This window comes from Equus przewalskii, chromosome 6 (assembly GCF_037783145.1).
Source record: "Equus przewalskii isolate Varuska chromosome 6, EquPr2, whole genome shotgun sequence".
NCBI lineage: Eukaryota > Metazoa > Chordata > Mammalia > Perissodactyla > Equidae > Equus > Equus przewalskii.
This window is the reverse complement of record NC_091836.1, coordinates 93474917-93498980: the sequence shown is the minus strand read 5'-3', so window position 1 is coordinate 93498980 and position 24064 is coordinate 93474917. Positions and strand designations below refer to the sequence as shown.

The window sequence follows — 24064 nt, the reverse complement described above, 5'->3', positions numbered from 1 at the left end:
CTTCATTTATTTTTTTGATTATCTCCTTATTTTAGACAGTGGCTGCTGTTTACTGGGCACTATGCACCAGGCTTCGTTCCTCTGTCTTCAAGAAGTTGGTCAGCTACGACAGCTGACTGACTCCTTCAGACACACAAATAGAGGTTCTTTAACAGGTGAGGACATTGCAGAGAACAAAGGAAGACCCCTTGAAGGCTGCTTCCTGCGTGGGTTGGGGCGCAGGAGATGCGAGTCAGGGAAGACTCCCAGAGCCCAGGAGACATGAACTAGATCTTGTGGAAGAGACAGGCTTTGTAGAGGTGGGGTCAGCAAAGACCCCTGAGAAGGGAGGAGAAGTCTGAACAAAATAGAGAAATTGTCCCCCAAAGGCTTGCTGGGGGCACTTCAGAACTATCCACAGAGTCGAACCAGAGCAGAAACAGGAATCTATAACTGGATTTTCATTCCTTCTCTTGTTTGTCCTGGTCCTAACTCTGACTTAGCCTTTGGGTACAAGTGTTTTAAACCAGTCAAAATGAAGGACAGATGGAGAAGAGAAACCTGAGGACTACAAACAATTTATTAATTACTGGTAAATCCATTTTCTAAGGCCTAGAGTAGAGAGAATGGACTGTTATGGTCCAGAGTGCTCCACTGTAAACACAGATAACAGCCAATGAGGTAGATCTTACTGTCTTTCATTTTACAGATCCATCAAAAGATGGTCAGGAAGTTTGAGGTGCTTAAAAACTCGTAATAACCCTGCAAGGTCTCCTCCTCCCCATGCTCCAGATGAAGCTCAGAAAGCTTAGACGACTTGTCAATAGTACCACAGCTCACTTCTGGTTGAGCGGACTTGAGCAAAGGTCTCCTGACTCCTAGCTCTTTGCTCCTTTCCCTCCACACCCACTGCCGCAGGCAATTGCAGGTACACATCCTCCACCCTCCCTTACTCCAGAGAAAGACACCACTGAGGGTTCTGTTTGCATTTTACAGATTCCATTTCACTAACTGAAAATGCTGAGGTGGTCAACTTGTATCACTTCCATGTTTCCCAGTAATGTTTAACCTTAAGTCAAAACAATCTAGGAGATAAAAGAGCATGTTATCTGGCAAGTCCATTCCACCCCCGGTGTATTAATTTCAGAACACATCTGAATTCCTTCTCTGTGGCATATGCTTTAATAGAGGAACAGACAGCTCCTGGCCAGGGTCAGATTCTGAGTTCTCCTCTGTTGGTACCAGTACCACTTTGTAGTCTACGTTGGAGATCTTCCCTGAGCACAACCTGGGGCCTGAAGATACACACCAGTGCCTCTGGTCATCACTGTCTTCGGAGAATCACAGCCTCCTCAAGACAGAGCATCCGCTGCACTGAGCTCTGCTTTCAGAAGGAACTTGTCCCTGAGACCTGGTTGAAAGCAACTCTCTGGTGCCGTCCCCCCCAGCTATGGAGGTGAAGAGCTTCGTGGTTTGGGATTATGTCGTGTTTGCAGCCCTCTTTATCATCTCCTCTGGAATTGGGGTGTTCTTTGCTATTAAGGAGAGAAAAAAGGCAACTTCGAGGGAGTTCCTGGTCGGAGGAAGGCAAATGAGCTTCGGCCCCGTGGCTTTGTCTCTGACAGCCAGCTTCATGTCAGCTGTCACTGTCCTGGGGACCCCTTCTGATGTCTACCGCTTCGGGGCTTCCTTTGTGGTCTTCTTCATTGCGTACGCACTTGTCATCGTCTTCACATCAGAGCTCTTTCTCCCCGTGTTCTACCGCTCCGGCATCACCAGCACCTACGAGGTGAGACAGCTACTCTCTTCTTCTTCACCTTGGGAGGAGTTGCTATTTTCTCTCCACTTGAACCTTTTTTGTTATTCTTTTTTTCCTCTAGTAATGCACAACCTCCCGAAGATAACACATGGTGGCTGAAGAACGCTCTCTTATTTCAGGACAATTACACGTCATGGGAAAAAATGTGTCATTGTCATTGGGAAAAGCTTAAGCTTGGGCTGCACACACCTGTTTTTCCACCTGTAGAATGGGCATGTGAGGTCAATTCCATGAGGCTCTTTCAGTGATTAACTGAGAACCTGTGTGTAAACACCTAAGGAGTTCCCTAACTTGTAGGAGATTCCCAGTGAAAGGGAGCTGAATTCATTGTTTAGATTATTACCATCATTATTCCAAAAAGCACACAGAACACATACTGTGAATGTTGTCATTTTCCAGCTATGAAAACTGAGATACAGATAAATGACTTGGCCAAGACCGTATAATAGATAAGGCCCACTGAGAACCCATTTTGTCTGTATCCTTTTCCATCTGATAGTAGAGCTGAGCACTAAAATACAAATTATTACTACGCTGCAATTTTTAGTGAGGAAATGGTAATGTTATTGAAAAATTAGAAAATATCTTAATGAGAAGGGATTGCTAAATGATATAGGAATTATTTTAATGAGAGGAAAATGAGGCAGCAGTGTTCTTATTTTGCAATAATTCTCAAGAAAAATATCATGCTAAACATTGAATCCGCATGTCTGATATTTAAGTGTGATCATAAATCAGTTTCTATGAAAAGGGGTTTATTCCCTTGTCGAACATCAGCCCTACTGAGTCAGGGCAGAGGACTCTTAAGAGACCTATTTTTTTTAATTCTGTAAGCCAAATGATTTTAAAGGATTACTCTAGACTTCAAAAGCCATTTAGGCAAATAAACACTTTTTAGAAAGTTATAAAACTTATGATTCCACAGATGATCATATCCCAAATATCCAACATCAATCTCCCCTCCCCCCAAAGAAGGTAACCAGGATGGGGTCTTACCACAGCTGCCACCCGGGATGCAGATTCAGGAGAAAATGACTAACTTTATGTTTAATCCTAAACATGTAGGCACATATCCCTGCTGCTCAGAAGTGTGCTTCAGAAAATATAAATATGTCCTAGATTTTCCCATTTAGCTATTAAGGTTTGACTCCCAAAGGCAGTGCTAGCATTTTAAAAAGAATCGCCTAAGTAACAGCTAGAGAGAGAGAAAGAGGGAGCGACAGAGAAAGGGAGAGTCAGAAAGAGGAAGAAAGACAGAGAGAGGAAGAGGGAGAGACAGAGAAAGGGGGAGAGAGAGGGAGAAAGAGGGAGAGGGCGAGAGAAGGAGATAGAGGGAGAGAGAACTTAAGAGTCAGGAATTAGGAATTCCATTCCTAAGTCCATTGGTTAACAACAGGATGGCTTTGTGCAAGTTTCTTAACATTTATCAGCTCCAGTTTCCACACAGAAAATAATAACTCCCCACTTTCCTGAAGGCTTTGTCAAAGGTGAAAGAGCTCTCTAAACTATAAAAAACTACCCAAATGTGGAAAATCATTTTTACCCCTAACCAGCCCTTCGATAAACGCGCGTTAAGCAGCTACTATGTCCTAGGCACACTCGAAGCCCTGGAGACAAAGCATTGAACCAAGTCCCTGCCCTCATGTAGCTAACTATGTAGCAGAGAAGGGCAGTCAACAAACATGCTGTGTAAGACAATTATAACTGAAATTTATATGCTATTTAACGGTGTGCGGAGCACTGCTTTGAGTACTTTACATATATTAGCTCCTTTGGCCTTAAAATAGCCTTTTTAGGTAGTTACTATTATTATCATCCCCATTTAACAGACTAGAAAACTGAGGCACACAGAGTTAAGTAATTTGCTGTGTGTCACACTGCCAGTAAGTGGCAGTTTTTCGAACCAAGGAGTCTAACTTTAGAGACTATAGGCTGAATCCTTGCGCTGTCAGGCCTGCTAAATATGGTACAGAAAAAGTGAATGGGTGTGGGAGAGGGAACTGACGCTGGTTTGGGTGGAGAATGTTGCTAATTCACTCAGGGGGGTTAAATGAGACTTCAAGGACAGGAGGGCAGTTCGGTGGAGATCCAGCGAAAGCAGGCAATCGCAGTTTAGAAGGGAAGACAGCGCGGGCTAAAGGAGCCACAGACGCTAAGGCCCTAAAAGGGGCGTGTGAGTAGCACGTTTGAAGGATGGCAAAGGAATTAGTGCTCTCGGAGAAGAGGGGCCTGAGGGGAGGAGGACGAAGGATGTGATCAAGGAGGTGGGAGAGCCCTGTTACCTGGAGGAGCTGCGAGAGGGCGGGGCGTCAGACAGACGGAGGGCGTGGGCTATTCACAGGGCAATCGGGTTGTCACAATGATGGGGGCACGACTGGAGCTGGGGACACTAGATGTCTCACAGTATGTGAGACACACACGTCTACACGAGGTGATTGTACCATGAGCTTAGGGATTTCTTAGGGCGTCTTAGGGATGCCTCATTCTCAAAACCTACTGCAAATGCAAGTTAGTAGTACTTTACTACATAATAATATTAGCTTTTGAAAATAAAAAGTTAGACACACACACTATAAATTAGTATATTTTCCCCAAATTAAAATGGAATAGAAGCATTGTCTCGTGGTTACTGAGCAATCTGCGCGTTCCATTTGTGCCCCTCAACACAGACTTTGTTGGTGTTAGTAAAGTGCTCCCCTTACGACATTAAACCAACTGCAGATATGTGAAGAGGAGACTTGAGCCTCCCTTCTAATTATTAAATTAGTACAGACCCAGGCAACATAGAGATTTCATTGAATTTAATTTACAAAGTTTGTTGCCCTCTACATATTTTTAAATTTTTAGTACCCCAATAATAGGAAATCCAGATTGTGTAGCGTCCACATGAGGTTATTTTGGGCTTGGCTCTTGCTTTCTGAGAATCGGCAGGATGGCGCAGGGGCTCAAACCTGGACTCGTGACTCAGGCGCTTGGCTTTGAACTCTAGCTCTGCTACTCACCAGCCGTGTGACTTTGGGAAAATTACTTAACTTCTCTGGACCTGATTTTCATGTACGTAAAATAGCGATATAAAAGAACCACTCTCGAAGGAGGTCTGTGAGGAGTAAATGAGGTGTGATACGCAAATACTTTTAACAGGGCCTAGCAAACGGTAAATGCCACATAAGAGTTTTGTATTATTATTGTTGTTCTTGTTCTTGGTGTTATTGTCCCCAAATTTATACCACTCAATCTCTCTGTAGCAGCTTGAATTTATGTTTCTTTGTTCGTCTTCCATTTCCTGTTACTTATCCATAGATATTCTTTCTAGGGTCTTTGAAAGGACTAAAGGCTGAAAGAGGTGGAGCCTATGTCCACCCCCCCCCCCCCCTTGGAACTGTGATGGCCTTGGCAGTTCCTTTGACCAATAGAATGTGGCAGAAGTGCTGTGTGAATTTTGAGTCTGGGCTTCATTGGGCTTATAACTTCTCCCTTTGCCCTCTTGGAATGCCGTCCTGGCATTGCTGTGTCAGGAAGCTGGTCTCGTTGGTCCAGCTTTTGGAGGATGAGTGGATACACAGAGGAAAAAAGAGGCACCCTAGTCAACAGCCAACACCAACCACCAGGCATGTGGGGGAGGCCATCTTGGGCTTTCTCATCCAGCTGCTTGCAGCCACATGAGAGCCCTGGGGAAACAAGGAGAGGAATCACCCAGCCAATCCTCAAAATTATGAGAAATAATGAATCCGTCGTTTTTAAGTCAGTGAGCTTTGGAGTGGGTCTTATACAACAATAGCCAACTGATTTAAATGCTTTGAAAGGCAGTGGGATTTCAAGACTGAGACGTGCCGTCTGTGCTCCGTTATCACCAAGCCTGCCCCGCGTCAGAACATAAGGAATTGTTCTCACTCTGAAGCTACAAATAAGGTTCAGCTCATTTGCAATATCATCCATTTTCATTATCTCCACTTGGACAGTTTATAATTAGTCTCATCATGTCTCCACTTCAGTTAAGTTAATTCCTTCTTTCTGTTTCATACACGAATAAATCCAGTCTGTTATCATCTACCCTTAGCACTAGTTTACAGGCTGGTGTCTACCTGCTCTCTCCTTTTTCTTGGACTTCCTACCTAAACCACGTGGCTTCTGAACTATTCTCTTTAATCCAAACTTTTTCATTATAATAATGCACAGGCTACTATTTCAATACATCTTCTTTTGTAATGGTTTCTAAGCATTATAGACTACATACTGTTTTTTTTGTAAATCGCTTTCCTTTTAGTTTTCCTTTAAATTACATTTGTGGTATTTTAGTAATTATATTTAAATTTTGAAAAATTAGATGTGTAGGTATAGGATACTATTATTGAATATTATTTTAGTATAGTAAATGATGTTCCAAAATATTTATTGTAAAATGGATGTTTAAGGTCTGAACTATCGTTACGAGGCCATCATAAGGTCCCTATAAGGCCTAGCTTCTCCTCCAGGTGAGAAGGGTCACTTCAGCATTTGGGCAGAGGAGTGACACGATGTGATTTGTGTTTTAAGAGTGCTACTCTAGCTGGATGCTGAGCGTGATGATAAGGTTTCGACAGCTGAAGCAGGGGCCTAGTTAGGAGGTTGTTGCTGTAACTGACGTGGGAGATGACGGCGTATCAGAGTGGCAACAGACGGGACAATGCAAGTGGACATATTTTGAAAGTGGGGGAAACGTACCAGGATTCTTTTATGAACTGGATGTGCAGGGGAGAGAGAAAGAGGAGTCAAGGATGGCTCCCTGTTATTTGGGCTTGACCCAACAGGAAAAGCGGAACTGCTATTTTCTGATAAGGAAAAGAGTGTGGCTAGATCAGTTTTGGGGTTTTGAAAATAATCGAACATAATGATGGTAAATATTACCTGCAGTATGTTGTTTTTGTTTTTTTTTTTTTTTGAGGAAGATTATTGCTCAGCTAACATCTGCTGCAAATCCTCCTCTTTTTTCCTGAGCAAGACTGGCCCTGAGCATCCGTGCCCATCTTCCTCTATTTTATATGTGGGATACCTGCCACAGCATGGTTTGACAAGCAGTGCACAGGTCCATGCCTGGGATCCAAATCAGTGACCTCTGGGCCACCAAAGCAGGACATGCGAACTTAACCACTGTGCTACCGGACTGGCCCCCAACCTGTGGTATTTTTTAAAGCAGGCAATGAAGCATGCAACTTTTCTGCTGAACTTCCATTTTTACTTTTGACTATAGTAATAGCTATGTACACATCAAAATTCACCACTGAATGAGTGAGTGACTACGTGGAAAGAAGGAGTGAATACCCTCTTCTTTCAGACGTAGAATTATGCAGTTGGAATAGTCTCTTTTGTTTTGTGAATAAGAAACCAGAGGCTTGGATCACAGAGTGAGATGGTGGCAAAGCTCAGACTAGAATCCAGAGAGGTTTACTTCCCACCCAGTCCCTTCTTTGCACGCATCTGTTTCTCAAGACTGTCTCTCTCGTTTGACTCAGTTGGCTGAACTTAATGGAACTAAACTGAGATTTTAAAACCATTGACTCTTTTCTGGATCCCTGCTTCAGTTTTCTCACAGCCTTCCCATTTTTCAGGAATATTTTCCCTCTGCTTCCCCAGACTTCATGTGCCATCCAGTTCCAAAGCCAACACCACATATTTTTAGATTTTGTTACATTTCTCCACTTCGGTTACCAATTTGTAGACAATTACCTATTGCTGTATAATAAAACAGCCCAAAATAAATCTTTTAAAACAACAATTTGATCTTCTCACAATTCTGTGGATTGGCAATTTGGCCTGGGCTCAGTAGCGTCCAGTAAGACAATAAGGTTCTTCTGCTGGTCTCATGTGGGGCCATCTATACGACTGCCATCAGCTAGTGGGTCCGTCTAGGATAACGCAGATGGGACAGCTTGTCTATGCTACATATGGTCTCATCCTCCAGTAGGCTATTTTGGGTTCTTTATGTGATGAGAAAAGAGTCCCCATCAACAAAAGGACATACCTCATTACACAAGCAATTTTAAGGTCTCCACTTGTATCATATTTGGTAGAAATATTACTGTCTTAAATTGTGTTCCCCCATAAGCAAATCCTGAGACAAGGAATTGAATGCAAGTCATGTTTTGAGAAAGAGATTCTATTAAACATTGGTAGGCCAGTAGCAAGTAAGACATGGAAGGAAAGGAAGCCAATCAGAGGTGTGTTATTGAGCAGGTTACCACTGTGAGCAACTGGGGTTCCATCTCACCAGGGACCTCTGGGAGACAGTACAGATCATGTCTCAGGGCTGTCCTCCCCAAAAGGCAAAGAACCAGGAAAATTATGTTCAATTCCTTTTTGTCATTGGCTGAAAGCCATAACACCCCCAAAGACTTCTAGAGTGCCCTGTGCAAGGGCGGAGAGAAAGCCCTGAAGCAGATTATCACAGGACAGGTGCGCTGAGATGCCATCAACATGTCCTGGAACAGTGAGTGCCAATAAGCTGTGGGTGTTGCACCCACAGTGACTACTGCGGTCACTAAGCTCCTACCACATTCCTCTCCCTGTACTTGGCATTATCATACACTATACCATTAGATCTTTGTAAGTGCCAATTTTAGAAAGGGAAAATCAGGGTTTAGTGCAGTAAACGAATCTTCCCAAGGGCATACGATTTGAATCCAAGTTGTCCTCACTACAAAAGTTTTGCACTGTTTTCTCTCCTCTGATACCTGAGACTTTTCATTCCGCACTGATTCCTTACCTCTTTAAGAAACATTCCTTATATCTGGTGCCCTCATTCACACGTCTGATGGAGTACGATCTGACTCACAGTGTACTGGATGTATCGTCTGAAGAAAGAGGGTCTGAAAATGAAGTGGTTCTTTACTTGGGGGGAGGTTTGAGCAGGGAAAGTTGGGAAATGGGGATCGGTGTGAAACTGAGTGACAATTCTGCCAAGAAGAGTTCTTTCTAAGGGTTCATAGAGGGGCCCACCTTAAGCCGTGAAACAAAGCTCGTGTCTCGTTTCCAGGAAAAGGACAAATTACTAGTTAACTTCTGACTTAATCAAAATGATTTTTCTTAAATTCAAACGAGAAAACTACTACCAATTAGAAACTACTCCCAAGCACTACTACCGTATTTTTTCCTGTTGTCCCAAGTCTATATAGCATAAAATCACATTATAAATCCAAAGCACTGAACTGACAGGAATCCCAGGAGAAAGAGGACTTTCTTCGCAGCGCTTATGCAAACCTCGCTCACTCTTTGCACGTCCTTCTCTCTGTTCTTTCTAGTACTTACAACTGCGATTCAACAAGCTGGTTCGCTACGCAGCCACGGTCATCTACATTGTGCAGACGGTAAGGGGTAAGGGCTGTGGAAACGTGGAAATGGGGGTGACAAGACATGGGTTCATTTATTTCAGGGGGCAACTGGCTCAATTAATGGATAGGCTTAATCCTAAGAAAAACCACTTTCTTCCAAGGATAGCACTTTCAAAATATATGATTACATCGAGAGTTGTCTGCATTGCACAGACCCCTATATGTCTGTACAAACAATAACAAACAAATGTATATCATAAACCACAAAGGAAATAAGACATTTTCTTAAAATTTACTTTGAACTCATTTAATTTGTACAAGTTGCTTTGGATATGAAATGCTCTGGTAATTTCTTTTTTTTCTTTCTTTCTTTTTATTTTTTTTAACTAGTTAACTGAGTTGAACCAGAAATACCTGTTTTGCTGAAAATCATTTAAGACAATATTTTCAAACCAATACTTCCCTTTCCCCTCTGGGACTTCTCTCCACCTCCAGCTCTAGGACCTTCATGCTGCCCCAGGCTGTGGCACACCGTGGTCACGCCTTTCCTCCTGCCTGCTTCCCCTTTCTTCATCAAAACTCCCACTCACTGACTGAAGGATTTAAGAGAGTGAAAAGGAGGACAATAATGCTCCTTGACCTGTCCGTAGATATTTATCTTTTAAAACCCTCACATGAATCTCTAAGGGGTGAAATTCCATTTAAAATAAAGTGGGACCCTCAGTGCTGGGAGACGGCAGACATGCTCCCGTGGAGAGCAGCCATGGTGTCAGCCTTCCCTGCACAGCACCCACTCCTCACACACCTTCCCATGTCCACTGGGAAATCCATATTGCACCAAACTGCTAGGCGTGTTTGTGTCATAGTGATACGTGCCTAAGGAAGGCGGGGATCAAAAACTTAACTGGGAGCCCATTTTTGTGTCCTTCAGAAATACACCATATCTAGCCATAAAACCTCAAAATTCACAGCAATCTTAAAAGTCCAACCCTCTTCCTTCATCTAATGCCTATTATCCCTTTGGCAAACTAGTTACAGTGGTGGATGCCTTCAAAATTAGAGTGGATGGGAATGAGATGCTGGTGAGCAAGTTGAAGGAGATATATCTCCAAGTTCAGCGAAGAACTTCCTAGGCAGCTCTCTCCTCCATGCCACTTTTCTCACTGTTGACCCGATCCTCATTTCTACCCAGATTCTCTACACGGGAGTGGTGGTGTATGCACCTGCTCTGGCGCTCAATCAAGGTGAGTTGTGGACACTCCCCCGGGTACACTCCACCATTTGTATGCCTGCGTGTTCACCTCGCAGAAATATACATAAAACCTCTGTTGGGAAGACTTCCTGTGGTTAGTGTGCTCTGAATTACTCTCGTAGTTACAACAGAAATCTAAAAATTGAGCATTGAAAATAATGCAAACAACTGGTTACTTGATTTTGCCCACATTGTTCCGAACACCTAGTTTGATTGTTTTTTGTTTGCTCATGTGTTTTGCTTTTTAGTCACTGAAATGATGGCAGTTTGCATATTGTATATGCACAACCACTAAGTAAGGTCATCTAAAATTCGTGGTCCTGTCTCAAAGATTTCATGGCATAGATAATCCAAATGCACGAATAAAAGGTGCTTGTAGTAATTACTTTAAGATTTACACTTGACCTTTTCAAGAGAATAAAATCCTAGAAACAAAAAGGAAAGGAAAGAACAAAAGTGAAATAAATTTCGTAGTGATACCTATAATATCAGAAGGCCTCAAGATTCAGTTTAATGGTGCTATGTACTTAGATGGAGAGGTGTTGACTCATGGTTGGTGTCTAGGTGACTCTGGAGCACTCAGACGAACTTTAAGAAAAGAAATATTGGTGCAAAGATTGGAAGCTCCAGAAGCTTAGGAAGAAAAGTTTGGCTTTTAACATTACATGAAATGTATGGACTTGGTTGAAGTATCATAATGTAATAAAATAATCTTTATCAGAGGTGAGAAAATTTAACCTGAGAAAACTCTAATTTGATTTCCATTTGCTCACAAAGAACACCGACAGAAATATTCTGACTTTTTCCTTATAAAGCTCGCTCTTTTACCTTCCTCAGAGAAACCTCTTTCACTGCTTTTTCTCCTTCCGTAGTGACTGGGTTTGATCTCTGGGGCTCTGTGTTTGCAACAGGAATTGTCTGCACGTTCTACTGTACGCTGGTACGTATCTAGCCGTGAACAAGCATTTAGCACCATCTCCTAATATGGGATACTGGCAAATCCCAACCAGAGGGCATCTAATTATAGCAGAAATTGCTGTTCCAAAATTAAACAGAAACATGCTGGCTTATCTCTCACAGTTTCCTGAGGAAGGTGCTGTTATATTATTTAAAATTCTTTTAATTCTTTTACCAACCCTGCGTAGAATTTGGGCTCTGAGCTCATTCAAGAAAGCCATGGCAAAGGGAAGATTTAATGAAAGAACTCCTCGTCTAGAGGATAAGTGACTACATGAAACTTCTGAGAAAACAATTTGCTCCTTAATAGTGATTAAAAACCACAGGTAGCGTTCATCCTCCCCTGTCTACTGGCTGAGAAATACACCATGCGTGTGTGAGTGATCAAGGATGGCTGGTGTTTTGTAAACATGAGGATTCCACAGCTGGTTCTTGTCTCTTATCTTTGGCTAAGCATGGATTACAATTATCATTTGGCTTTACACACGCTCTGTGTTTAACGAAGGAACCTGGGTGGTATCAGCAACATATTTATATAACTGTTCCAATCAGTTTAGTTCAAGGAACATTCACTGAGTGACGATTTTTTGCCATGCCCTGCAATGGGAATCTTTATTCTTCTGAGTCATTGGCACCATATACAGAGGCAACAAGTGACCAGCTCAGAATACGGCAGTGGTTCCCTGACAGCTGGATTCTCTTACCTCCTCTATAGAGAAAAATAGAGTAATTGATATATTATCAGATGGTAGACCATGTAAGTATTTTGGCATTATGTGCACATCACATATTCTTTTAACATATATCACAATACACAACTTTAAAATGCCCTTATCGCTCTTTTTCATACTTGCAAATCCCAACATTTCTTTGCACAGGAAGTTTTATCTTAATTGTTTTCCTTTCCATTCTTACTCCCATAGTTCTATTTCAGACACGTCTCTCCTACTTAGGTTAAAAATAGCCTCCTGCTCCTCCCACATCTGTGACAGATCAGCTGCTCTGAGGAATCTGCCCATAGAAGGATAACTGGATGCTCAGCTAGGGCCTGGCTAAGAAGCCACAGTAATGGGTGACAGAGACAGCGGAATACTGTCTTCCAGTCATCATCATCATCATCATCATTGTATGTAATTTTGGGATTAAGAAAAAGAATAACTTGTTTGAACAACAATAGAATATAAATCAGGAACAGAGTAATCAAACAGTTTATAATCCTTGCCTTGTTGGGGATTAAGACATTTCTTAAATTTAGACCCTAAATTAAAAATTCATGGCAACATTTCAGGGGATCCATTTAAACAAAATGGTCAAAGCAGAAAAAGAGAATTAAAACAAAACAAAACCTCAACTGATTTAAGCAAGAGAAGAAAAGAGGAAAAAAAACACATGGAAAAAGTAGAACAAATGGAAAACAAAAAGTAAGCTGTCAGAAACAAGTCTGGATATTTAATCACCATGGCAAGCCAAATGAACTAAACCGACTACCTCTTCCCCCGCCCCTGCAGGCCTCTGTCAGATTAATCTTCTAAAAACATCCATTTCTTCACACTGCTTGACTGACCTGATTCTCTTCTTGCTTCCCATTGTTCTCAGGATAAAGTAAAAGCTTCCCAGCCTGATGTTGAAAATCTTCCATTATGTGAATCTATCCACCCATCTAATGTCTTGTCGCCTCACCTCTGTTCCATCCGTCCTCTCTCCAGCCGTGCTGGAGGCTTCAGGGTCTCTTCAAAATAGTGGCTTATTTATCAACACTTTTGCTAATATTGCAGTCGCTCGACTCTGATAGTGCTGGTGGTACAAAGCATTCCTAAGATAACCAGTGAGAGAGATTAAAAAACAAGTAGTGATTCCTGCCATCCAGGGGTTTGCAATCTAGTGAGGTCAAGAAACACTAGGTTCCAAACAACATAGACTGATTAACATATAAGTGACACTAAAGGCACAATCAAGGTTATAGATCCGTGGGGAGAGTGTGTATGTGTGTGTGTGTGTGTTTTGCTGTATGAAGGAGTCATAGAGTCAGAGAAATTTTCACGGTGGCCATAATCTGTCTTTTGACGAACAATTGGTCCCTTGCCTCGTGTCTAGCTGATGTTCAGGTCTATGCATACTTTTTCATAACCAGCGCCAAGTAGCCTTGGAAAACTGAGGTCTCTGACATTTGGTCTTCATATCACTAAAATCTGATGTTGTGATTTGGGTTTGGAAGTCTTACCATCTGTAAAGAAAATCAAAATACCACTATTTAGGAAGTGGGAGGTAAGAGATTGATTGTTCCTCAAATCAGGATTTGAACAAAATATACAAATACAATGCTTCTGGCAGGGACTTTAATGTCTATTTGTTTAATTGAAGTTTAATTTTAATTATAAAAGAAATGATGGGACAACCTCCATGTCTTCTTTCTTCTCAAGATACAGATGAATCCTGTCATCTTTTCACACAAGTTCTTGACACTCTGGAGGAGTAACAGGGAAAGATAATTCTATTTTTCAAGTTAAAAATACCATATGCTTTCATTCTCATAGTGCTTATTCATTTTCAAAGCACTTTTTCTATGTATCACCTCATTAATCTTTCCCGATTTGCTCACTTCACCTTTGCCACCACCTAGGGATTCTATACCTGGATCACTCCAGCAGCCTCTTTCTTTCCTTCTTTCTTCTTGGCCACGTGTTCTCAATGAGAATTCCACCTTGCAATCACTTGGGGAGCTTTCAAATAATACTGCGGACTGGCTCCCGCCCAGATCCCTCAGTGGATTCAGAATCTCTGGGGTTGGGGCTCAAACATTAGGGTTTTTTTTTGGCATATTTGCAAGGTCCCCAAGTGACTCTAACAAGGAGCCGGGTTTGATGACAGCCACTGTAACCTCTTGCCTCATCACTCCATCCTAAGTTCTGCTATTAGATTTCTCTTCCTGAAACTCTGGTTTGCTCACCTCACTATTTGACCTCCTCTAGCTTTTAAAATTCCCTTCTGCGTGAACATCTGAAATCTGTCATTCTCACCTAGTGCTTTTCTTCTTTATCAGTATTCGATCATCCCAGTTTTCCAGAATTAATTCACTGTCACTATTTCCAAAAAAAAAAAGGAAACTCACATTGCACAAGACAGACCCAGGTGATTACCCTCAACTCCCTCACCATTCATCACCTGTATTCATTAATCACAAGCAGTGTTGATTTCACCTGGCAAATATCTTTCCAATCCATCAGCTTCTTTCCATCTCTACCCTACTTGAAACGCCTGTTATCTTGGGCATGGACTACTGAAATAAACTCTTAGCTCATCTCTCAACTCCTTTTCTTCTATGGTCCTGCAATCTACTGTCCACACACCACTGCAACTACTGTGAGACAAACAAATTCTCTCAGCATATAAGTCTCTTTATTTTCTCTTATTGCTGTTGAGAAATCATTTAAGCAGCCTTGTCAAAACTGGTGTATTCTGGCCTTTTGCAAATTCAGCAACCTCCCTTCAGGTGTTGCTCTACACATCCTTCAGTCTGTACCTCTAGCATTCTTGCATTTCTTCAGGCAGCCATCCTGGTTCCTCCACACAGGCTGCTGCCCTCTCCTCTCTGTCCTCTGTACCTGGTAAGTTTGTACACATTCTTCAGAGATTATTTTGAATGGCACCTCCTCAAGACCAGGTCAGGACTCCCTACTATATGCTCCCATGGTAACCTGTCCTTCTTAATTGCACTTTCCACAATTTTAAATAAATAGCTACATTATTGTCTAGTATCTGCTTCTCACACTAGATTAGTATAACTATGAAGTTGAGGAAGGAAGCTGTCACTTTCACTTACCATTTTTATTCCCACGCTTAACATAGTACTTGGCACATAAGAGATGCTCAGTGACTGTTGCTGAATCCAAAAAAGAACGGAAGAAAGAAAGAATGAATGAATGATTGCATTAGCAGGGAGGCTGTGAAGAAGTGGAAGAGCTGCAGGCCTCCTTTTCAAGAACTCACCTGCGTTCTCTCCATTTCAGGGAGGACTAAAAGCAGTGGTATGGACCGATGCCTTTCAGATGGTTGTCATGATTGTGGGCTTCTTAACAGTTCTGATTCAAGGATCGGCTTATGCTGGTGGATTACACAATGTATTAGAGCACTCAAGAAATGGATCTCGACTAAATATCTTTGAGTACGTCCAATGCTACGTTCCCATATTTTATAAAGATTTTGCTGCATGACCACGCCACCTAAAATAGTATCTGGGCATCAAAGGCACATCTCTGTTCATTTACTTCCCTCTGCCCCGCAGCTTTGACCCGGATCCTCTCAGGCGGCACACTTTCTGGACGATCTCAGTGGGAGGCACCTTCACTTGGCTGGGGATCTATGGAGTGAACCAGTCCACCATCCAGCGATGCATCTCCTGCAAAACAGAAAAGCACGCAAAGCTGTGAGTTATTAACAAAGAAACATTTCTACTTTTTCTCCGCCTTTATTGGTAGTTATTATATGCTTCCGTGTGTGTGTGTGTGTGTAAGAGAAAGAGAAATGGAAGGATTCATTTAACCCTTGTGAAGCAGCATCACCACTCCCATCTCACACGAAAGAGGTGGAGCCGGGTTGGAACTTAGGTCTGTCTACCTTCGCTGGCGTCTTTTGTGACCTCCATGAATTGAGAAGTTACTAGATTAAATTAGGTGCCCTGGGTGGCAAGACAGAGGGAAATAGTACATTTTTCTTACAGTTTCTGTGAGGAGATGGTCCTTATCACTTATTTCATTCAGCATGTGCTCTCTTCAACTATTTTTCTTTCAATGGATATGCCCTTAAAGTTTCCAAGGAGAGGTTAAAAAGGAAGAAATCCTAGGGTAATGAGGCAAGCCATGAGGGGACCTTAGTGGTTCCCACTCTTGCTGGGATGGCCGGTCCCAGGCCTGCTGGGCCTGCTTTCTCTGTGGTACTCCAGTAGGCACACAGCTGGTTAAGCCTTTTCCGAGTCCTGCATCTCATCTTGGATGGCGACCAAAGGAAGCTGTGCATGTTTTTGCAAAACGGGCAGAAATGAGCTAGAATTGCTTCTAAAATGGGCATTTCATCTTCATCACTGTTGTCCAAGGTTCTCCCCGGTTGTCAGGATGCTCTTAACTTTTCTTGGAATGACAAACAGCCACTGTGAATATTTCCACAATTGATTTTAAAATCCTTTCAATGCACAGTTTCTTATTTAGACTGAATAAAAGATAAAGTGCCAAGACATGGTTCGCCATTTTGTATCTTGAATTCCAAAAGGGAATATATTACTTATATATTTTGCACACTCTCAAAAGGAAGAAATAAAAACATTATCTAGTATTCCATCAACTCGCTGGAACATATTTATATCCTATAACAATAAATAATACTAGCGAACCCTCCACACCCATGATCATCACTTTATCAAATAGCAGAATTGTTGAAAATGTATTTAAGATCAAATGTGACTTTGATCTCAAAATCCATTTAAAATTAAAATTCATTTAAAATAAACTAGAGTTGACTGTGTGTCTCTAAAGGGGAAAATCTTTTGGTGAAATAAACATTCTCTGTTAAACCTAGTTTAAAAAAAAATCTTATGTGTTTGTGTTATTTTTTCTTGAGAACATGCCTAATTTCTATTACTACAATAATACCTGAAAGTTAGGAAATGTATCCTTTTTTATCATATTTTCCCCACAAGGTCAAGAACAATGTTTCGTGCTTATTAAAGGTTTATCACTTATTAAACAAAGTAATGCTTCAAGAAGATCATGGTTGTGTGTGTGATAAATATGTGTGCATGATGTATAAACACATATACGTGGACACACATGTATATGTAGGAGTATGTATATGTGTGTATAGAGGAGTATATATATGTGTGTGGGTAAATAGAGGAGTATATATATGTGTGTGTGTCTATGCATACACACACTCTTGCTCATACACTCTCATATGTATGTTTGTGTTTGTGTAGCTCTAAGTCTCATTTAGTGGCTTAGTTTCAATCAACAGAGTCAATACAGTTCCATTCATGATGGTTGCTTGGAATTTGGAATTTGTTGCATTAGTATTTAGCAGATCTGAAAACTGTCAGAAAGGAGAGATACTTATGAGTAAAGAAATGTATATAATTTCCTAAGCATTTAGGACTGCCCCTCAGGTTCCACTCATCACCACCCCTGTGGAGGGACCAGAGCTATGATAGGAATTTTGTGAGAATAGGGAATGATGAAAAAGTAAAAATTTTCTTTAGAAAAGACTTCCCTGAGAGAATCGAAATTGATTTGTTGACATGATTCAGGAGGGAGGAACCAGTGAAAATGGTCCGTGCAGCTGGAGTGCTCATAGCTGGAGGGGAGGACATGGTGGGGCTCTCATTAGTCACATACCTAGAGCCTCAAAGGCACTGCGGGGGCGCTGGAGGCCACTGGGAGCCAGCTCACCTGGAGGCTCTGCAGAACGTTGATGAAACGCACTGCTCTGCTGGGTTATCTGAGTCGGATGTGATGAAAACACTCCATGAGAGTTTAGGAAAACCTCTGCTACGTGGGGAAAACACATCCTGCCACATAGGTAGGTGAAAAATAGATCCATAAATTTCCCACTGATGTGGCCATGGTTCAAACCACAAGCGACTTATTATATATGCATTTAATTGCATGGCCAGGAATGCTGGGTACTCACTAAAGACAACTTCATGCTAAGTCAGATCTTCCTCGCACCTGCAAATAATACCACTTACCAAGTCATATTAGAGCTGCTCCCTGGAAGCTGACTTGCACCCCTGTAGTCTCTAGACCCCAGTTTATCTTCCAGGACTGCTGACAGCACATGATGCTGTGAGGGTGGGAGGAGTCCATGCAGGTATTGGGCCCCTCCCATCACCACCCCCTCTCCCAGCTAAGATAAGCACACCCACATGCAGTCACTTTTGTTGCATTCCCACTGCCTTACTTTGTTTCCCTCGTATCTCCTATCACATCTAAAATCATCTTATTTATTTATTTCATTTCAGTGGTTACTACCTGCCTCCAATCCCAGAACATAATCTCCATGAGTGGGTTCTCTGTTGCTCACTGCTGTATTCCCAGCACCTAGAACAGAGCCTGGTACATAGAGATGCTTAATAAATATTTTTTGAATGAATCAATGAAGTGGCTTAACAAACAGGAGTATTAGCCCTGTAGAGAATCGAAGTTCATTTCTAATGAAAACACATTCACAATCAAGGACTTGAACATTTTATACAATCTTGCCATTGGTTGCTCATTTCCCACAGTTGACTGGTGAAGTTTTAAAAATGTTTTGGGTAATGTATGAATGTCCTCTATATGGCTATATAGCCTACAATATTTTTACAGGCCTACATATATCTTTACTCATTCAGTCCTCATGTTAGTCCTGTAATAAGTAAAGTAGGTGTGTTCCACTCTTTTTACAGATGATGTAACTGCCCCACAATGTTATATGACTCGTCTAAGCTCACATCGTTGTTAGGATAAAGTCTTCCGATCCCAGATCCAAAGTTTTTATAAAAGAATAAATGATATAAAGAGTGCAATCATATTGTACTGAATTTCTACCATTCATTCAATCATTTATTACCCAAAGTAAAATAATTTTATGTGTGCTCTGTGCGAGCTCAATCTATGCTTTGGGGACATAGCACTGTGCTCATTTGAGTGAGGGAAACAGATAAATAAATGAGTAGATTTTACAATTTCAGATAATGATAAATGCTAAAAAGTTGTAAAGCAGCATAAGGAGTAGAAACTGATGAGAGAGCAGGGAGTGACTGTTTCAGAGTAAGGCAGTCAGGGCGTCCTCCCGAGGGACGCCGGAGCGGAGGCTTGAGTCTGCCCGCGCTGACAGCACGAGTACAACCAACGCAGTTTGTAGGTATCGATCGCCTTAGGCACCAGTTGTCTCGGCAAGGGGATCTCTGAATCAACCCCTCCAAACACAAACAAACAAAGAAAACCCAAAGATAAACCTGTTAGAAAACTCCCAAGGAAGTAACTGCTGAGATAAGACCTTTTTCTAATGTAAATAATGTGAAATATAAACTTCTAAATGGAATAATTATGTACCACGTTTGCTTCATAAGTGAGGTCTTTGATTTAAGCGTTTTTTCAAAGTCAGGTACACCTGTGCAATGTAGGTTTCGGGGAGCTTTGAATGTGTGTCCTTACATTTGAATGTGGACGCGCTCGAGTCCATTCAAACGATGGCTGGACCCAAGAAAACGCCCGGCATCACTCTTTACCCCTGCGTTCTCTCCAGAGCGAGATGAGTGCTTGCTGAGACCAGGGTGAGCCCAGCCAGCATGCAGGTCTTCCCTGAGATCAAGAAAATGAGTAATATTTTGAGTTTCAGGGGATAGTAGTGAATACAAAATAACCATAGGATCCTGCAAAAACACTCCAACTGGAATCCAGCATATCTGTTTGCTGTGGGACAAAAAGAATAGCTCCAAAGAACAGGGTAAAATGAACTTAGGTTTTTCATACTTTCCAATGTCTGTAAAAAAACTCAATTTTTTCATCTGAATTAATCTACAAAGTGAATATTTCCAGAACTTGTCTACTTCTACATTTACCTCACCATCCCTCTGGAAGAAAAGATGTTAAAATGTAAGTTGGCTTTTTGACAGTCTTCTGAATCGAGTGGGGGGAAAATCACTTGAACTTACATAATATGACTGATTGTTACAGGAAATTTCATCCAAGAAGATAGATCTCATACCACACTCTGAAGTTTTGCAGAACAATTCCCAGTTTCAAGAGAAAATTCATTGAAAACCTACCACATTCAAATTTTGTGATGTCTAAAAATGTAATATTCTCAAAAAAACAAAATACAAAAGTATAAAATGTAATGACTCTTGAAAGCTGCAGAATTTTGTTTTATGGCAAGAAGGCCAAAAACATTTTCCCATGTGTCTTTGGTAATGACGTCACCACGTGGTAATGACGTCACTGCACTGTCATATGGAGTGGAGGCTGCAGTAGACCCGTGTGTTCTTTTCTAGAGCACTGTATTTCAACTTGTTGGGTCTCTGGGTCATCCTGCTGTGCGCCGTCTTCTCTGGCTTGATCATGTACTCCTACTTCAGAGACTGCGACCCCTGGACTTCCGGCATCATCTCGGCCCCAGACCAGGTGTGTGTTCCCTCGGGCCCGTGGGGAGTGGTGGGGATGTGTGTGCTCCTGGCCATCGATGGGTTATGTGGGGTCCTTCTCTTTCCTACCTGGACCACCAGCCGCTTCTCACACCCTGAGGACTTGGTTTCTTTCGTCTCCTCTTGGGTGACATCACCACACTTTGGGTTCTGACATGGAGGAGTGAGCCTGTAAAGCAAAGGTACCTTACCTTGTCCTTGAAGACAGGCCCAGAGCCGGGGCAAGGTGGGGGAGAGTGAAAGGGGGGCTTGAACCCATGGCTTTGGCGGTTGATGCTGCCTGTGGACTCTTTTCTTCTCTATGTCTCAACTTTGATTAATGATGCTTTAATCTCAAATTGAACAAAATGACCCTTATTTCTATAATGATTCTGCTTATGTCTTCTTGTCATAGCTTAAACACCATCACCCCCAATATACTATGGTAAACGTGCTTTCAAAAGCCCCATTTATGGAGAGTGTGCTCAGGAGGTGCAGTTGCCCCCTCCTCCTCCCTATATATTCAACTGCCCCTCTGTCCTGTGGGGGCTCCTCTCACACAAATCCAGCTACAGAGTAGAACCGTAATACCTGGATTCCCTGAAGACCCGTTTTAAGCATTTATTTTCAGGGTATAATTGTTAATATTAAGGGTAAACTGGCAAGAAAAGGGCATACATCGCGAACATAAGAAAAATTTTAAAAGTTCCTGAACCTCCTAAAGTTCATCCAACCCTTTTTCCTAATATTGACTGTCTCCTTCCTACCCCTACAGCTGGGCCTCAGGTCCACAGAATTGGACTGATCATAACCTTAGTCCGTGCAAACTCCTTGATTATAACTTTACTTTGTATTTTTTTTCTTTTCCATGTCCTTTTGCTATCAAGCTACATTCCCACATTTCAGACAGTGCTGTTGAGACCACTAATCCTGTCTTGTTTTGCCCCCTCGCCAGCTGATGCCATACTTTGTCATGGAGATATTTCCCACAATGCCAGGACTGCCGGGACTCTTTGTGGCTTGTGCCTTCAGTGGAACTCTGAGGTTAGTATACTGACAACACTCTGCTCTGAAGATGATGATGACAGTGATGGTAGTGATGGTGACAACAAGGATGACGAGGATGATGGTGGTAGCAATCACAGTATTCACTGAGTACTTACTGTGTGTCGGCTGCCTGTTGAACGCTTTATTTGTGTGTGCTCATTAGTTGTCACGCAATATTTGATACTGAAGCTTTGCTCATGTTATCGTCAGTTTACAGAGAGGGAAACAGGTTTAGCAAGGTAGATAACTTACACGGAGTGAGCTAGTGACCTGCAGAGGCAGGATGTAAGCTTGGGTCTGCCCCAACGCTAGATCTCTCTGTTTATTTTCTCCACCTTGTCTGAGGCCAGCTGCCCCCACGATGTCACACGACCTTTACACAGGCAGCTCACTCTGCTGGCTTTCTCAGTCAGCTGCAATGTATTCCTGCAGAGCTATCCTTTCAAATCCATTTCCCTGCATCTTCAATAGCACACTCAGGCTGCTACAAAATTATTCATACATGTATTCTGACAAATATATCAGAAGGTTTATATTGTGCCAGGCACAGTTGGTGATGGTGGGGATACTGCAGAGAACAAGACTGACGTAAGGGTTGCCCTATACGGAGTTTGCATTCTAAGAGACATGGAAGATGGACAATATATAAGTAAACAAAATAAACCAGATATTGTTTGATAATGACAAATATCATAAAGGAAAAGACAGAGTGACGACCCGGAGAGAGGTGAGAACTCGGGGTTCTACTTTTAACAGGACATTTAGAGAAGTTCTCTTGGAGTTGGTGACATGTGTGTTGTGATCTAGAGGATGCCAGGCAGGAACCTTTACAGGCAGGGGGAAGAGCACAAACGAAAGCCCGAGGAGATAAGCTGCATAGAGCAGTGGAGGAACAAAGAGAAGAGCTGAAGCATAAGGACCTGGGAGGAGAGCAGATGGCAGAGAATCTGAAGAGGGGAGCAGGCCTCAGATGAGGAAGCGCCTCCGTGAAAGGGGAAAGAGTTTGCATTTGAGGTTGAATGGGAAGGCATTTGAAGACTTGAAGCAAGAGAGTGAGTGATGTCACACAGTAGACCAGCCTGCTACGTAGGGACGGGACTATGATAAGGGCAAGAGTGGTGAAAGCGGGTGATCAGCTGGGAGGCACTTGTCTTAGTCCAGGTGAGAGATGACAGTGACCTGGAGGAGGCTGGCACAGCAGCACCGAGGGCAGTGCACTAAACCATGAAGATGGGGTCATTACTTTTCTTCAAGCCGCGTGCTCTGCCTGGTGAAGCAGAGACTCAGCGGCGGGGTAAGCCTCATTGCCCTTCCCGGAGCTCAGCTGCAAAGAATCAGTTATAGGATGGGTCAAGGGCCCGTTTTAGGAGAGTAAAATGATCAGGGTCAAAATTCAAACAGTACCAGAGGATAAAAGTAGAAACTTTGTATCTTATTCCTCAAATGCCTGTCTCACTCCACAGAGTCAACCCCTATTAATGATTGCTTTTTAATAAACCAGAAAATTTATTTGCTTGTGTGAACATGCATATTTTTTGGCGTACAAAAAAGGGATCATGTTATATATCCTGATTCACTTTTTTAAATTAATATAATCTAGAAATCTTTCCATATCAGTAGTTCTACCCTATTTTTTTTTATCTACTCTAATGTATTTGACCAATCCTTTGATGTAAGGCATAACTGACAATGTGATGTCCTAGTCTCTTCTGGCTGCTATAACAGAATACCATAGACTGGGTGGTTTCTAAACACAGACTTTTAGTTCTCACAGTTCTAGAGGCTGGGAAGTCTAAGAGGAAGGTGCTGGCAGTCAGTGTCTGCTGAGGGCCCGATTTCTGGTGCATTCATGGTAGTCTTCTCACTGTGTCCTCACATGGTGGAAGGGACAGGGACGAGGGGCCACTCTGGGGTCTCCATAAAAGAGAGTAATTATGTAAAGTCGCTAATCCCACTTCTGAGGGCTCCACCCTCATGACCTAATCACCTCCCACAGGCCCCACCTGCTCAAACCATCACACTGGGGGTTAGGGTTCAACCTACAAGTTTTGAGGGGACACAAAACATCAGTGTGTAACACATGACAATGTATATCTTTCTGAGATTGTGTAAGGATATATGTAGGTTACATTCCAAGAAGTAGAATTAGTGTGTCAAAATACATATTGATTTAAACTTTTCATGGACATTGCTAAACTGACTTCCAAAAATTTGCACCAGTTTGTACACTGAAAACACTAGTGTCTCCTGCACACCACCATCAATGCTCAGTACTCTCAAACTTTTAAACTTGCCAATTTGATAGGAAAGAATGGTAAGTAATTTTAATATGAATTCCCTTGATCTTAAGTGGGACTGGCTACTTCTCCCTACTGCCTTTGGACATTTGTATTTCTTTTCTAGAAAATGTCAGTTCATGTTCTCTGTTAATTTTTTTAAGGTTTCCTCTTTACATATAAGGAAAATACCCTATTGACATATGTCTCATTTTTTCTCATTTTTCCTTTGTGTATTTGCTTTATTAATGGTATTTTTGAGTATATGGAGATTTTAAT

General features: G+C 42.1%; 1 protein-coding gene and 1 long non-coding RNA gene across 3 annotated transcripts in view; one reads left to right on the top strand and one right to left on the bottom strand.

The window, feature by feature from the left end:
- The first annotated feature begins 814 nt into the window (after positions 1-814).
- SLC5A12 (solute carrier family 5 member 12) overlaps positions 815-24064 on the top strand; it is a 47025-nt gene continuing 23775 nt past the window's right edge. The window contains exons 1-8 of one of the 2 annotated variants that reach the window (XM_070624558.1): positions 815-1768; positions 9073-9138; positions 10295-10346; positions 11227-11294; positions 15319-15473; positions 15594-15734; positions 20334-20463; positions 21418-21506. In XM_070624558.1, coding sequence (XP_070480659.1) covers positions 1430-1768; positions 9073-9138; positions 10295-10346; positions 11227-11294; positions 15319-15473; positions 15594-15734; positions 20334-20463; positions 21418-21506 — 1040 coding nt within the window. In that variant the 5' untranslated portion in view covers positions 815-1429. The remainder of the gene's footprint in view (positions 1769-9072; positions 9139-10294; positions 10347-11226; positions 11295-15318; positions 15474-15593; positions 15735-20333; positions 20464-21417; positions 21507-24064) is intronic. The other variant, XM_070624559.1, reaches the window with a different exon arrangement.
- Positions 13638-15438, bottom strand: LOC139084020 (uncharacterized). Its single transcript, XR_011541303.1, has 3 exons — positions 15299-15438; positions 15132-15191; positions 13638-13775 (listed from the first exon to the last, which is right to left on the bottom strand). It is a non-coding gene; the product is annotated as an uncharacterized lncRNA (long non-coding RNA).